This window comes from Polyodon spathula, chromosome 5 (genome assembly GCF_017654505.1).
Source record: "Polyodon spathula isolate WHYD16114869_AA chromosome 5, ASM1765450v1, whole genome shotgun sequence".
Lineage (NCBI taxonomy): Eukaryota > Metazoa > Chordata > Actinopteri > Acipenseriformes > Polyodontidae > Polyodon > Polyodon spathula.
Genome location: NC_054538.1, coordinates 66,627,654 through 66,643,795, shown reverse-complemented (window position 1 = coordinate 66,643,795; position 16,142 = coordinate 66,627,654). Strand labels below are relative to the sequence as shown.

The 16,142-nt window shown below is 39.8% G+C and overlaps 1 protein-coding gene across 1 annotated transcript in view; it reads left to right on the top strand.

The window, feature by feature from the left end:
• The window catches only part of LOC121316191 (MAM domain-containing glycosylphosphatidylinositol anchor protein 1), a 174,657-nt gene that overhangs the window by 75,305 nt on the left and 83,210 nt on the right, over positions 1 to 16,142 (top strand). The window contains exons 6-9 of the mRNA XM_041251079.1: positions 596 to 728; positions 14,054 to 14,323; positions 14,755 to 15,084; positions 15,622 to 15,918. Coding sequence (XP_041107013.1) covers positions 596 to 728; positions 14,054 to 14,323; positions 14,755 to 15,084; positions 15,622 to 15,918 — 1,030 coding nt within the window. The remainder of the gene's footprint in view (positions 1 to 595; positions 729 to 14,053; positions 14,324 to 14,754; positions 15,085 to 15,621; positions 15,919 to 16,142) is intronic.

Genomic DNA, 16,142 nt, shown 5'->3' with positions numbered 1-16,142 from the left:
AATTTAAACTTTAAACTTTGATGTTCTGTTGAGGTTTTCCATTTACTGCCTCACAGCTGTCATAATTGCAGGGGGGGGGGGGGGGGGGGGGGGGGGGCAGAAATTACAGTTGCACACCCCATGGATCAGTTTCCAGGATCAATAAATATTCTGTAAATGGTGTAACATATCAGTTTATGACTTCTTAGAACCCCCCAAAATAAATAAAGTAGTTTAATTCTGGTTTGGATAGTGGATGTGTTTATCTTTTCTGACAATTTGGAGCAAGCAAAGGCCAGTAAAACCCATTATATAACTCAAGAGCAAGAAGTTCTGTGCTGTTTATACTATCTATTATATGTGTTTTATTATTATTATTGTCAAAAGTAAAACAAAAAAAATCAGTAACATATTATCAGTAATATTTAACAGATTACTTTTTGGAGCCAGTAATCAGTAGTATATTACTTCTTTAAAGTGATATTAACATACCTTGGTGCTCATGGAGAACGTCTGTAGGGAACTTCTGCGTTTGTTTCTATTGTAAGAACCTGTTTCCCTTTGTGTAGTTAACAAGACGGCAGTTGTAGTTAAAATCTCTCTCTTTCTCCTGCAGGGTGAGACAAAAGTTTTGAAGTTGAAAAACTTGCGGCCACAGGACTTTGCCAACTACACATGCCAGGTGTCTGTGCGAAACGTGTGCAGCATCCCGGACAAGTCTATCACTTTCCAGCTCACCAACGCCACCTGTAAGCCCACATTATTATTATTATTATTATTATTATTATTATTATTATTAACCGTTAGACAGCCAGTTGTGCTGGAATTGTCATCTTTTACGGCTGGTTTCATGCTACCGATCAGCACTAATCTTGGACTAACTAATGTTATTTTAGGTAAAGTAGTCCAAGACTAGTGCTAATCAGGGTATTTGAAACCAAAATTAGTGTATGAATGTCTGGATATTTAATATTCAAAGTTGACCTTTCAGATTGCACAGATGATTGCAAATAGTGAATGATTGGTGATGACGGTTTCAGAGTATACTGTACACTGTTTCAGTTTGCCATTCGTGCTATTCAAATTCCATGAAACGCGAGGCATTTCCTGGAAACTTTTTCTGCTAACTTATGACACTTGTTGGTGGTGACATTTTTAGGCAACTGTAACCATGTGAGTTGTTCAAGCCACAGTATCTGAAAAAATCTTGATCTGAGTGAAAGTTGTTGGAAAATGACCCCTACAACAAGTTGTTTAAACGATGCCTGGTGTTACGTTCTGGTGCACAATTCCCACCCTCAATATCTGGAGCCCAACGGGTCTTTGCTCCACCTGTACCCTAAATTACTTAACTGAACCATTTAACTTCAGTCCTTAATCAGTTCATTATTTAATGAGACGTGTAAAACCTGGAGGACTCCGGACCTCCAGACCCACATTTGTGTACTGCCAGTGTACAGTATTAATGCAATATTGTCAGCATAACCAACATCTCAGATGCTGGCAAAGTAAACAACTGTGTTTAGTTTTCTTGGTTCAATAGCATAAGAAATATTCCAGAATATGTGTCTATAATTACACAGTAATTACACTGTGATTGCAGATGTGGTTACATAGTAATTGTATTGTTAATACACAACCTTGTGGAAATACTGTGAAATAACAAAAGACTTTTGTAACTCGTGTTTTGTGTTGTCAGATTAATTACTGTTCTGTTACAGTGTAAATTAAGAGACAGGTAACTGTATAATTTTACACCTTGAGTCTCTTCCGTCCCCAGGGTTTTTGTTAGTTGCCTGAATTTGTCAGGAATATTTAAGACTGTGTTTTGCTGCCAATGTCAGTGACTTAGTGTTTGTGTGCAGGAAAGCAGCTATGTGCAGGAATGCTTGAGAACGGAGCACTGTGGCTGCAAGGGATTGGGTGATTGATCATTCGCAAAGCAGTAATACAGGCAGTGTCTGCCGTTTCAATGTTTTTGGTGTTTATGTACACAAGGGTACAGTTTCAAAGATTGTGCCTCCAAGCCAGGGAGATGCAACTCATTTGAATGAATGCCGGGAAGTGTCGTCTTCTACAAAGGCAGAAGTTTTTTTTTTGTGTGGTGTATTTTCAACATGTTTTATTTATATTTTCTTTTGTTTGCTCCAATGCTGTTCTTCCTGAATTCTCCTCTAAACTCATGCCCTGTAGTTCCTACTCGTTATGTCCCTATGAACAAGTTCTGTTCTGTTCAGATCATGATGACCCCAGGCAAGGAGCGGTTTCCTGGGTCAGGTCAGAATGAAAACGGGGTAGTGCTTGCAGGGGATTTAGAGGAGCTGAATGGAATGTGCCTGGAACTGGGGAACACTGAGAATATGAGGAAGCAAGAACAATCAAATCACAAGAGTCGAAGAGACTATCACATAATGCCAAGGCTTGTGTAAATAAAATTGACTGTAATCCTTTCTTGTCCTGTAAACTGTTTCAGGTTTTCTATTATTATTATTATTATTATTATTATTATTATTATTATTAGTAGTAGCTATAGCAGAAACACTTTCAGGAAAATGCCCATTAACTTTAGGGGCTTCTGAGAGAGAGCAGCAGTTCTCATGTACAACACAATAGACAGGGAGGGGTTGGGCGAGACAAGAGTCTGTCATCAGATTTTAAAAACACAGAAACTCACTCAGACCATTACACTGAGGTCTCTTTAACAAGCCGTTGGATGAAGCACTCCCTGTATGCCATTAATCAATGGGCTGTAATTATATGAGAAGAGATAGAGCCAATTAATAACACATTCGCCGACGAGGCGCCTAAACTGTGATGATGGCCAGGGAGATGATGAACAGCTGTGAAAAATTAGCAAAACAAAGATGTTTCCAGACTGCAAATCGTGTCATTCCCACCTCACTCCTTTAAGAGAAAACAGAAAGGACCAGACAGGAGGAAAGATCATTAAACTACCCTCTTCCCAGTGTAATGGACAGGGTTGTGTGATACATGGTGTTATGAATCCTGTCCCCTATCAGTGAGATGAGATAAGGCTCAAAGCTGTAAAACCATGAATGCAGGCAAACCTTGCATAGTGGTTAAGATAACTGCTTGTGGTAGAAGGGGTTGCCGTTTCACACCCAGCCTCTGCCCTGTTGCACCAGGAATTCATCTTAGTACTGGCTGTCCATGTGGTTGCACAGGGGATTGTTGCCCTGCTCCACAGTCTCCCTTCAGATACAAGCCACAGTAGAGTCATCTGAGCAGCCACAGGCAAAGCTGTACCTCTGGAGTATTCAATCAACATGACAAACAATTAAACTGCAACAGAATACTGCTTACATTATTAAACAGGTATTAAATGGAAGATTATTAAGATGCACCTTGTATAACAGTCAATTTAACGCTGACAGTTATTTTTTGTTGTTGTTTCAAAAGAATCACACACCGAGCTTGAGCACAGGAAACCTCTCAGCGTGTCTGAGCTCTGTGCTGCTCCATGCACATAGCAAGTCATGAGCAGATGAAAGTTTTGTTCAAAATAAAAATGTTTTTGTTCTGGAAGAGCATGAAATAAATCTCTGAGCCTCTTGCTGATTGTCAGGGTTGTTTTTTTGCTGCAGGCAACACGAGATAAATAATAATGCGAATTCGATATGCAGTTAGAGATTCTACACTCCTGGACAGAAAGGTTAATCTTGATGCCTCTTATTCAAACAGATCAGAATTAGAGATGTGTAATTTTCTTGGAGGAAACCCTTATGATCCATTCCGCTATGTAACATGAGCCAATCTACTATAGCAGGAGTGTGAGACATGTCTGTGGGAAAGATCCCAATACTCCTGCTCACTATATGGTAATGTGAAAGACTGGCAGGCAGGCATGCAGGCGTACCTGTACACCCTAAATGTGATACTGGAGAGCAAATGAATCCTAGTGAGCAATCTCCCTCTCCGGCCTGTGAAGGCGCTGTATAACAGGAACAGTGTGCCATGGATTGGATGGTTTGGCAATTCATTCCAGGGTTAGTTGGAAGTCGGCCATCCAGAAAGGGGGCGGGGTCACAATACTAGTAAAGGATTACTGTTTAATGAAAAGAAACTGTGAGTTTTTGTGTGTTGCCTGTCTATTTAACTGTTGTATTTGTCATTATAGAAGGCTAAACTCTGGGAGCTTTAGCAAAAGAGTCAGCAATTAAACCCGTCTAAACTTCACCATTGTATACGTATAACCCTGTACATCACCACTTTCACTAAGAGCATTCACTCTGGACTTGTTGTGTTTGTGTTTGTCTTGTTTAGTGTCTTGTGCTATTTCAGGACTGAACCCCGTGGATTAACTGAGCGATACACATTGCTGTGTAGAGCCAGATATTATTATTTAAGAGTTGTGAGCATGCAGCCCAGCCAAACAAAGAGCTGTTTTCACAGTGAACTGTCTTGTGTCTGTTATTCCTGATCACTGCATCACCTCTACACCTGTGCACTGCAAACCACTTTGCCACACACCCTTATAAAAGTTTACCACTGTAAACTGACAAAGACATTTTGCAGTTTACTTACTGGAATTCAGGTTTCTGTCATTGTCAAGAAGTTTGGGAGCTACTGTATGTAAGTGAAGATCATGCAAATACAGTAGTTCCTGTCTTACAAAGTATCTATCCCTGTAATTAATACCAATATACTTTTGTTTTAATGCTTGTACACTACACTTCTCAGTTTCTACGTCAGTAAATAGTGTTTAGAAAGTCCTGTCCTGCAGCTCTGGCTTATGGGCTGCCCTTAGACAAAATGACAAATCTTTCCATTTGAATTAGTGAAACAAAGACCTGGAGCCAGCTTTAATACTGCATTCCAGATAAGTGTCTAATCTCTTTACAGAGGCGCACCCAATTTCAGTCTGTCCAGCTCTTTAATTCAATGCATGCAGGTAACTTCAGGTTCCAGCTACTCCAACACAATCAGATAACAGCAGATTAACAATGAAGACTGCTGGCACCCTGACAGCCTCCCAGTCAGAAAGCTGACTGTCTCAGGGGACTCCTGTCTGCGCAAATCATGTTACCGTCCTTCCAGATTATTTGATAGGTAAACCCATTTTTAATACAACTATAAACCTTTTAAGAAACACAGATTTCATTCCAGTTATGTCCTTATACAGGAAATTGAAGCAGTGATTCATTTTGTACTCTCTTTTTTATTTTATATATTGAATTGTTTTTAAAATGTAATGCAATTTCAAGGCTGCCAATAGAATACTCTGAGAAAAGGATCTGAACTTGCTTTGCCTGTACTCTATAAGTATACAGTATGCCAAGTACATGAATAAACTATGTGTAAAAAGCATAGTCTTAATATTTATATAGTCAATGCTGCTTTTTGAATTAACAAAGAGCTGCTATGACATCTGTCTAGGTACATATATGAAAGGTATTATAAAAGGGTTATTTTCCCATTTACTTTGTACTTTTTCAGTTTCTGTAGTTCAGTCATTACAAGATTTGTTTTCAAATACTGTAAATCCACTGAAAGCTAGTGCCTGTCTTTGAATTCCTCATTTCGTAATACGGCACAGTGATCTTTCAACCTTCCTCTACCTACTCATAGCACATTTTAAGCAATAATTCATTTTTAAGTGTGCTGTATGTGGAGGTAGACATTCCGTGTCTGTTTATTTTAGAATTTAGAATATTTTTCCTCCGAGTTCACTGCACTTAAAACCAAATTATCACTATTTCACATCGTAACTTTATAGAACAAATTCCTTTAAACATGCTCGGCTTACTTTCTTTTGCTTTTTATTCTCGGATACCTGAACAAATCTGAAGAGTTTTGCAAAGGCTTCAAATGCATACCACCATAGCTTTTCCAATTCCCATATTACTGGATGTAAACGACCTCCTCTCCTTCTGTTTTCATATCTAAAAGTGTCCTTTACATTGCGTGGGAAAGATATACTGTTTATATACAGAGACACTGCTGTTTATACACAGAGGCGCTACATAGTGGATCTCTGCTACAGGAGAGACTGCACTGCCATACACTGCCCCAGGGCTTCCTCAGTGTTTTTATAGACAAGTTTAAAAAGTGAGTTTTGATCAAAGGGAGTCACGGGAGGTAAACAAGTAAACCTGATGCGTCTGAGAGATTTTAGTTAAAAAAGTGGAGATTAGAGAAATCATTACCAAAGAGTCGTTCCGTTAATCAGCTACTACTTCGGGTCCTGGGAATGTGAGTTTACTTTAATCTCATCTGAATGCAACCAGAAATTGTCTAACAAGGTTACTGACACAACAGAACAGGCATTACTCTGTACTGTGTGATAGACTGAACTATTTGCAGGGATATGTGGTTGCATTACACAGATAGCACACAGTTGTCTGTAGAAATGTTAAGAGCTTGCTATAAAAGTTTTTCATTTGCTTGTTTGATTTTGATGTTATCTATGTGGATGGATGTTTCTATTTCTAGAGGTCCTGTCACAACACTTGATTGTACTTATGGTTTCTTTGAAATTGTACAGTACAGTTTTTAAACACGTGATTACTGAAACAAATAATCTTTCACATCTCAATCTGTAAGCAATGCACTGTATTGTTTGCATACAGTCAACTGTGAAACTTGTCACTAAATCCCCACAGGCAGTAGACCTCAGTCTGTAATCCTGTTTGCTCTGAGCTTTAAGGTTTACTACAAGTTGGAGGCAATGCCCGCTCATCACAATTCACTCAGGAAACAAACTCGGCAGCACTCAGATGTGTTCTGAGTGTATATAAATTAAACACACCTTACTGTATTTAAATTCACGTCCTAACCTCTGTGTCTGATGACAGTAATGTGTCACCCTGCTTGTGTGTTTCCAATGTAACAACAAATGGTCGTTATGAGCACAATATCGTTCTGTCGGACTGTAAGAAAACGAATCACTTTCCCAAGTACGCTTTCTTGGTGCTGAAAGAGTAACTCTCAAAAAAGAATCAAGAGTACAGCACGGTATCATAGTGCCTACATTCCTATGGTATGTAACATAGACCGAGCCTGCAGATTCTCAACAACTACCTGTATAATATAGGAAAGATTTACTTTAATAGACACAAACAGCAGTATATCAACTGTAAATCGATCAGCAACAGTTTGCACCTCCTTACCTTGCATTCACATAGATTTCAATATCAAGGCCACTGCTTATAGAGTTGTAGGCTAGGGTACTGATTACTGTATTGGTAAATTTTGTTGCATTTTGAATACAAAGTTAATGTATGAAACACACACACACACACACACACACACACACACACACACACACACACAAACACACATATATATATATATATATATATATATATATATATATATATATATATATATATATATATATAGTGAACCTGGCTTCACTCTCTGTTGTTTGTTTGCCCCTTTAATCATAGACTCAGACAGGACTTGAATTAATAATACAAAAATAAAACAAAAAGACAACAAAACCTAACTCCGTTTATGGTGTGCTGACTATACAATACAGGAACCTAACCAATACACAGGACAGCTAAGCTGTTTCCCTTTTAAAAAACAACACCAAACAAAACAAAACGAAAACACACAGTTTTTAAACAAATCACACAAAAAGGCTATACACAGTACCTTTAAGTATGACTGAGCACTCTATCAATCTGGCTCCTTCACACAGCAGCAGCCCTGAACAGACTGGCTGCTTTCTTTAAATACCCTGCACCTGGCTCTAATTTACAATAATATCCAGGTACAGGTGATAATTAACTAATAAATCATAATTAAACAAATAAATAAACACATACAACCCCCATCCCTGCCTTGTTATATATATATATATATATATATATATATATATATATATATATATATATATATATATATATATATACATATATGATATATAAAAAAATACAGTTTATAAAATTAAAAAATATTTTCTTTTCAGGATGTTTCGGGCAAAAGCCCTTCATCTGTTTAAAAAGAAAAGTAAACTTACAGTTCTTACAAAAAAAAACACATTACAAAAATCAGATCAGTCCAGACACAGAGCAATAGCGGTTTGATAAGCGAGATCACGGCTAAAACTGAGAAAGAAACGGATGGTACTGTAACAGAAAACAAGAAAGTCAGCAAATGTAAATGAATTGGAATATGTACTCATATTTGAGTGACACCTGTCAAAATTTTGGAGACAGAATAGAGGACTCGTAAACTTGCTTCCCAGCAAACAGCACAGCATAGATACATCTGTTTGAATTCCGTAGACTCTGTGATGGCCTTTTAAATATTTAGCTTATTAGCTGTGGGTGTCAAAGTGTGCTTCTGATATCAGCCTGTGATAATAATAAACATTACATACAAATGGATGCATGTGCGCAAATTTCAGATGCTTAAGCACAAAATTATTTGATTTGCTCTGAAGGGGAAATTTTGCGATAAGCATGACAGGCTTGCAATGCACAGAATGTTTCCATTAAATGCATTTACCTGTGCCCTATCTTCCGCAACAGTGGCAAAGGGCCGTGGTGCCCAAGAGCTCAATCTGTAAAATAACCCTGTAGTTGCACTCTCCAAAGGCTCCCTTTCCTTTTCGTGCCACTCACCCGGTAATTCCACACTCAGCTGATTTTTTTTAAGTATTGTTATTTATTTCTCATTGATATCAGAAGAATACTTTGACACACACAACTTGCATTCCATGCTATTGACTATGCCATTCAGGTGCGTTAGGCGCAGGGTGTGTGGTGAGCGGGGGGGCAGTTGGAAGATGCATTCAGCAGGAGTATGAGTAAGTGATACACATGAGCAGACTACATCCACAGGCAGCGTTCTTGGTTGGCTCCATGCTGAGATTCCTGTCTTCGGGGCTTTCAAACAGAGTAGTGTTTCCAGCATTGTGGGTTTGTTTTACAGTCCACATTTCTGTAAATATGTTTATGTATAGTGTAAGAAGCACAGGTCGGAGCTACTGAGAACACTGGCTGACAGGCGCGTTTCTGTGAAATAAAAAGTGGAGTTTGATGCTACAGAGATATTTTGTCTGCCTCCTTCATGTTGACAGTTCGTAAGTTGCTACACTGTAAACCCCAAAGTCATTCTAAATAAATTAAATCAAGTTACATTAACTTAATTCAAATTTTATTCATAACACTCATCCCTTTTAAGTTAGTTGAACATTCAAATTTACTAGTTGTTCCAAAGTAAATGGTTTAAGTAGAATCAGGGGACTAGATTCCAATCAGCCCTTGTGGGACTTATACAATTTATTTTTCGAATTGTTTGTTGTTAATTGTTGTTGTTTTGTGTAGGTGCTGTTGCACAAGTGTGTTGTGTTTGCTTGTCCCTTGTATTCTCCTTGTGTTGTGTGTGGCCACCCCCACTCGGTGGTCAGTCTGCGGATGCGACTTCCCTCTCTTCTCCCTCAGTCTCTGCCTGGTTCCAGCACTTGTATATGCTGCCATAAGCTCATAAGCAGAAGTGCTGCACTGGCAGCTAATAAAATAGCTTGTTTTTTGCACATTCTATTGCCAGTTTTTTACTGCTTAAATTAAATAAAAATGTTCAAACTAACTTGACTATTAAGAAGCACATCTAATTCAAATGGATTAAGTTACATGAATATGCATGTTATGAGTCTAGTCAGCCCCAGAGAAAGTTGTCATAGCAAAAACTAAACGTGTAGCTAAACTTAATTATATTAAGGCAATGAGCTTATTCCGTTTTTTGAATAAACTTGACTTATCAGGGTTTACAGTGTACAATATATTTTTATTTGTTATATGTTGAATATCCTACACCATTCTGTGGTCAATTGTTTCATTTATTTATTTAGTAGCTTATTTATATATTTGTGGGGGTGCCAATGCTACAGATGTTTGTTGAGCTTTCATTCTGCATTCCATGAATATTGGTATGTACTGTACCCCTATGATAGCTGCTTGGCAGGGTATTGTTAACAGTCCATTGTCATGTAGTATTCCAATTGTGCCATTCACGTGTAGCACTTGTTACCACCTGTTATATTGGTAACTGATGCACAGGTGGTTTTGCGAGGTACAAACACATTTGCAAATTGAGCAAAACACTGCTATTTTCCAACTTCGCGCAACTGTTTTGTGCCGTGGTGGAAAATATAATTTTTTTGTGCAAAAGCACACATTTTTGTGAGGCATAACTTTTGCGCGGGGATTGCGCATTGCTTCCAATACCTGGGCCAACAACTTTTGTTGAACAGGCGACATATTCTCCTGCCTTTAAGCCTTCATCAGCAGCAAAACGTGTTTAACAATAACACCACAAAAAAAAAAAAAAATGGAGTCTTCTAGGATATCTTAACGTGATTACATTGTAATCGATGATCTTTATTTTGATACCAAGAATGCCCTTGTCTGATTTGGAAAATGAGAGTAATCCTTCTTCAAAGCGCACATCGTACAATTTTTTGGTACATTTGCAACCCTTTCTGTCTTTCGACGGTTGCAGAAAAATATTGATTTTTCACAGACCACGACCACAACTCCGACTTGGCACAATAGACTGTTAGGAGTTGCAGGAGAGCTATAGCTTCTGAGATCATTGATTTAGCACTAGCTGCATCTTCGAATGAGCGTCAATGTGTGTACACAAGTTTCCAGCACTATATATGATTACGTGTTCTTTAGTACTGTGCTTGTCACTGTACCTCATACAGTACTTTATTTAAAAATGTCTTTCATATACTACTAACTAGACTACCACTAAGGGGTCGTTCAGACGCAGCGAGGCAACACAAGCGGAAACACGTTTTTTTTTTTTTTTTTGCATTTACGGCACGAACATTTCAGAATGTTGTAATAGTCTGGTTTATATGAGATAGACAGAGGAACTATACGAACGGACGCAGTGCTAGTTCACACCGAGCGATCATCTCCCTGCATTAATTAATTGTGATCGGACAAAAAAAGGACACCACTCTTCTGGTGGATCGGGAGGAGGGAGTCGTGCTCACAGTTGCATTAACTACATTGTATAGCTGCAGCGGCTTTTTTTATGTACGAACAGCTGATCAGAAAAATAAATAAATAAACGTGGGTTGATTGGCAGCAAATTCAACCACTCACTTTTTCAATCAATCCGCACGTAAATACAGGCTTTTTCCTTTAACATCCTAATCTACAACTAATCAGATAACATAAAAAAACTACTGAAACATACTTTCTGACGCTGGTCTAGACACAATTGAATTCGCGTCTGTGACAGGACACCATAGGAAGACTCAATTCGCAACTAATGGACAGCAAATCAACAGGAAAGACACGATTGGTCCACAATTCTGTCATCGGCTGGATCCAAACAACACCCTCCCTCAAAACCAGCCAGTCAAACTGCCAACCCTGTTTCAGTTCTTTCCACAACAGCCAATCCACTCCCTGCCTGCTTGAATGACGCCCCGCCTCCAACAAGTTTCGAGTCAGACTCAAAACTACACGAAATATAGTATATATTAAATTACACACACACACAGTATTTAAAAAACGCTTAGCACGTCAAATATTTTATGTGATCATATAAAGTTTTTTAAGTATTATAAGGTTTTTTTCCTGAATATTATAAGTTAACCACATTTATGTATGTGCATCCCCTTCCCTGTAAACCCTAGTATTGCTGCTGACAAAGCGATTATATCTTTAAAAACAAAAAAAGAAAGAACTCAGAATTCACGCAGGTCCCGTTTACGTGATTTAGAATGATAGCCGTCACTTGCAGAAAGCAACGCTGACTGCGAAAGGGGTTTCAGCATACCTGTCAACACTGTGGCCTGAAATGAAGTGAATACCTTCTAAGACAAAATCATAAAACTGTTCCACTTTATTGTTTGGTAGAATGACAGCCTGTGACACGTTGCTCCTATAATTGCTTTTAAAAAGGAAAAATATCAAAACAGAAAAACAACCATGAGATACTTCACTATCAAAACGAACGGTACAAGGTAACAACACTCGAATGTAAACATTTCGCGCGTAGTTTATACAGTTACACAGTACCTGCAAGAAATGGAAGTTACTTTCACCGCTGAACGGTACAACCTCTAATTCCTGTGGTGGGTGCCGATTTTAAGAGTGCTGGGCAGGGCTATAGTAGCAGAGGTTAGACTAGCGCCATGACTCGGGTCTCATTGATTGGCAGCAGCTGATCAGTGAGGTTGAAAGTGTGCTATGTGGTGCACTGCCATTACGGATCCTGACACTTGTCGGGGAGTTGAGGTTAAAAGCTCTATAACCACAAACGCAGACAATCCTGCCTCCTTTGCATAGTAGTTAAGAAGATTACTTGTGTTCTTTACACAGTCCAAGACACTGAGCAGAACAGGATGCATTAATAGCTGTGTGTAATATAATTACCTATGAACTGACATTTCATATTAAATCCATGTGAAGTAAACATTAATTCCGCTTCATATTGGTTCTATTAAAAAAAAAAAAAAAAAAAAAGAAGTTTAATTAATGTTATTATTAGTGTTAAGTATGAGTTATTGTTTACTTCTAGCGAATTATACCATGTTTTAAATAGAAAGCATATTTTCTGTTCTCCTGTGGCAGAATTCACTTTTTGCAGGGTGTGCGTATTCTCCTGCCAGTTACTTCCTTAGGCAAGAGGAGGGCACATCATTACTAGGACTTGTTATCAAATAGAAGTAGGTCAAATGATTTGTACTTTTTTTGTATTGTGCTAATTGTATTCCGGTTGACTGTATTGCATTGAACATTGAACGTTTAGAATGAGTCTGAAAGCTAATTGTGTGGATCAGAGTGGAGGTGTCCCTCGAGAATGGTGGCATAGCCAGTGATCAGACAGCTCTCCTCATTACTGGAGGCCAAGAACATAGGAAGAGCGGTCGTTGTGAACGCGGCCCTGCTGTTCTCTGCCTCCGCACTCTAACTGCAATTGACAGTTTAATAGAGCTGGGTTAATAATCAGCTAGTTCATTAAACTACCTCCCTGTTCTCTGTACAAACACACAGCTTGGAATGAGGAAACGACAACCAGCATACTGCATGAGTCCCGGGTCCAGCGCTTCTCCCTAATCAAACTGCTCTCCCTAATCCATCACACTCTGTCAGCCTAGTACACTGACCTTGCCTCTGCTTAACTGGGAAATGCTCTCTCTCTCTCTCTCTCTCTCTCTCTCTCTCTCTCTCTCTCTCTCTCTCTCTCTCTCTCTCTCTCTTTCTCTTAGCTTCTTTCTATCTGCATTTCAAGCTCTATTTTTCCATCTCTTCACTCTCTTTTTGTGTCTCCTTCCCTCTGTCTATTTTCCTGACTCTCTTTAGCCCCCCCTCGTTGTTATTTGTACACTTTTTCAAATATAAAAAAGTGTTATTGGAGCTCTTCCTAAGCTCATTGTTTTTCTCTGTCTTCTCCCTTATCTCCAAACTCTTTGTCTTGCTACCCCCCCCCCCCCTCTCTCTCACACATCAAATGTGAATTTCATATAGTTCCATTGCAGTGACAAGACAAACAGGTTTTCACTACAAAGTCAGTTCCCTGAAATCCAAATGCATTAGAGCTGTGTACAATAGGGGCATTAAAACCAAGTTGCAGAGACACAGGTCAAAACTTCTGTGAGAACTTTAGTGGGGGAAAAAAAAAACGTATTGTTCAGATTTGCTCCTTGCATACACAGAATGTAAACATATAAGATAAGTGTGTTCGTTTATTTCTTTAACTGTTTTTTAAATTGATGGACTTTCATGATTTGAACAATACTGCAATGTATAATATCATATATTTTACTATTGTTAAATAGTGGGTGCTACTTTTACAAGCGTTGTTTAAGTTATTGATAAACTTTAATATTTTTAAAATGGGTTTCTCTCTCTGTCTCCTTCTTCCTTTTTCTTGCCCCCTCTCTCTCCCCTCACTCCCTTTCTTCTTGATGTCTCCCTCTTCCTCTTTCTTGTCCCCTCCCTCTCTTCTCGATGTCTCCTCCTTTCTATGCCCCCACGCTCTCCCCTCCCTCCCTCCTCTTCTGGATGTCTCCCTCTTCCTCTTTCTTGCCCCCTCTCTCTCCCCTTTCCCTCTTTTCTTTATGTCTCTCTCTTAGCGCCTCCTGCTCTCAAGCTCTCGGTGGACGAGACTCTGGTTGTGAACCCCGGTGACAATGTGACCATGTCCTGCCTGGTGGCGGGTGGCATTCCCACCCCTGAGATCTCCTGGACGCACTACCCAGGGCCCATACCCACCACCGCCAGAGTCCAGGGGGGCACAATGATCCTGCAGAATGTCAAGGTCCAGGACTCGGGCTACTACAACTGCACCGCTGTCAACAATGTGGGCAACCCAGCCAAGAAGACTGTGAATCTCATTGTGAGAGGTGAGAGAGAGGGAGAGGAGAAAAGAAGGAGGAGGGGGAGGACAGAGGAGAAAGAGGATAAGGGAGAGCGGGAGAGGGGGGAATCAGTTCATGTACAAAGATATATGGATAAGCCCTCATGATGCTTTCATGTAGCCACGACGCCTGACTGTAGCCAGTGCCATTATCCCTCATTGGAACTGCAGCAACCGAACAGCAGTTTCTCAGCCATTAGAGCAGCAGTGAGTGCTGTTCTGTTAACTGCAGTAGATCTCCTACTAGTGTCTGATAACTTAATAATACTGACATCCACTTAAGACACATACTTACCTCTCGACTACAGAGAACCTGTGAAGTTAGAGGTTCGCGTCCAACCTGTGCCTCTCCATTTAGTTCAATGGGTTGGGATGCCAATTCATTACACAACACAAGCTCTTGTTTCTGTTTTTCAGCCATGAGCAACATTACCTTCCAGATTACGCCTGACCCCAACAAAGACAGCGAGACCATCCAAATGGAGCAGGATGTTAAGTTGTCCTGCCATGTGGATGCACAGCCCCAGGACAAGGTCAACTACACCTGGTACAAGAACGGCCTCCCAGTGCGCCCCTCCAAGACCCTGGTAATCCTTCGCAATGACCCAGAACTGGACCCTGGCACCTGCAGCCTGGAGATCTTCTACATGAACTTCCGAGACCAGGCCACCTACAGCTGCGTGGCCTCATTTACAGGAACCCCCATTCCTGAGCTGAAGATTGAGGTCAACCTCACACGGAATACTGGTGCGAGCACTGCTACTCTCAGAATATTTGACAATATTCCACCACAAGCTTAGTCTTGTGCAATGGACAATAATTCTAAAGCCTGGCATTAAACAAGTATTATGTTGATTTAAAAAAAAAATTAAAACATTAATAATAACAACTGAATATGTACAGTTGACCCTGTCTCTTGTATTATAACATTATTGTATCCACTACTACTAATAATGATAATAAGTCTGGCTTAAAATACTACTACTAATACTAATTCTGGTTGAAACACATTCAGAACATATCCACAATTTTTTAAATACAGCAAAAAAAGTCATAACCTTGAGTATGTTTGGTTCTTCATCCGGCCTTATTAAACAGATTATTTTTTTAGTGGACTGTCCAGCAGGTGATGTTAATGAATATACTTATAGGTTTGGTTTTTACAGTAAATTACTAAGAGAGTGAGGAGACTTTTGGGGCTATGTGACTCAATTAACAACATAGAGAGTTTATTGGGTGCAAAGCGCCACAGCTGATGTTTTCTGTATCTTTTTTGTTCCTCAGTGGTCCCTCCTGTGTTGACAGTACCCAAGGACCGCGCGACGGTCATGGTGCGAGAGGGCTCGCGTGCGGAGCTGCAGTGCGATGTTTCTGGGAAGCCCAGACCCCCTGTGCTGTGGTCTCGTGCCGACAAGGAGATGCCCATGCCCTCGGGGGACTGGCTGGTGGAGACTAGGGATGGCAAGCTGCGATTGGACAACGTGACGCGAGACATGAGCGGCTCCTACCGCTGCCAGACTGCCAGGTTCAACGGCCTCAATATCAAACCCCGCCAGGCTCTGGTGCAACTCAGTGTGCAGTGTGAGTAATCAAACCCAACCCTAGCCCTGACCCTGAACTTTAACATTATCCTGGCCCTCTTAGATATCCTGTTTCTGAGCACTTCTTCAACAGAAACAGGTACTGGGAGGAATTATACTGAAGTTTGTTGAAGATCAGATTTGGGTGGAGTAATATTTATATATTCAAAAAGTATCTCAGTAAGTAGCAAATTTTTGAATTACAAAAATGTGTGCACAGTTTTT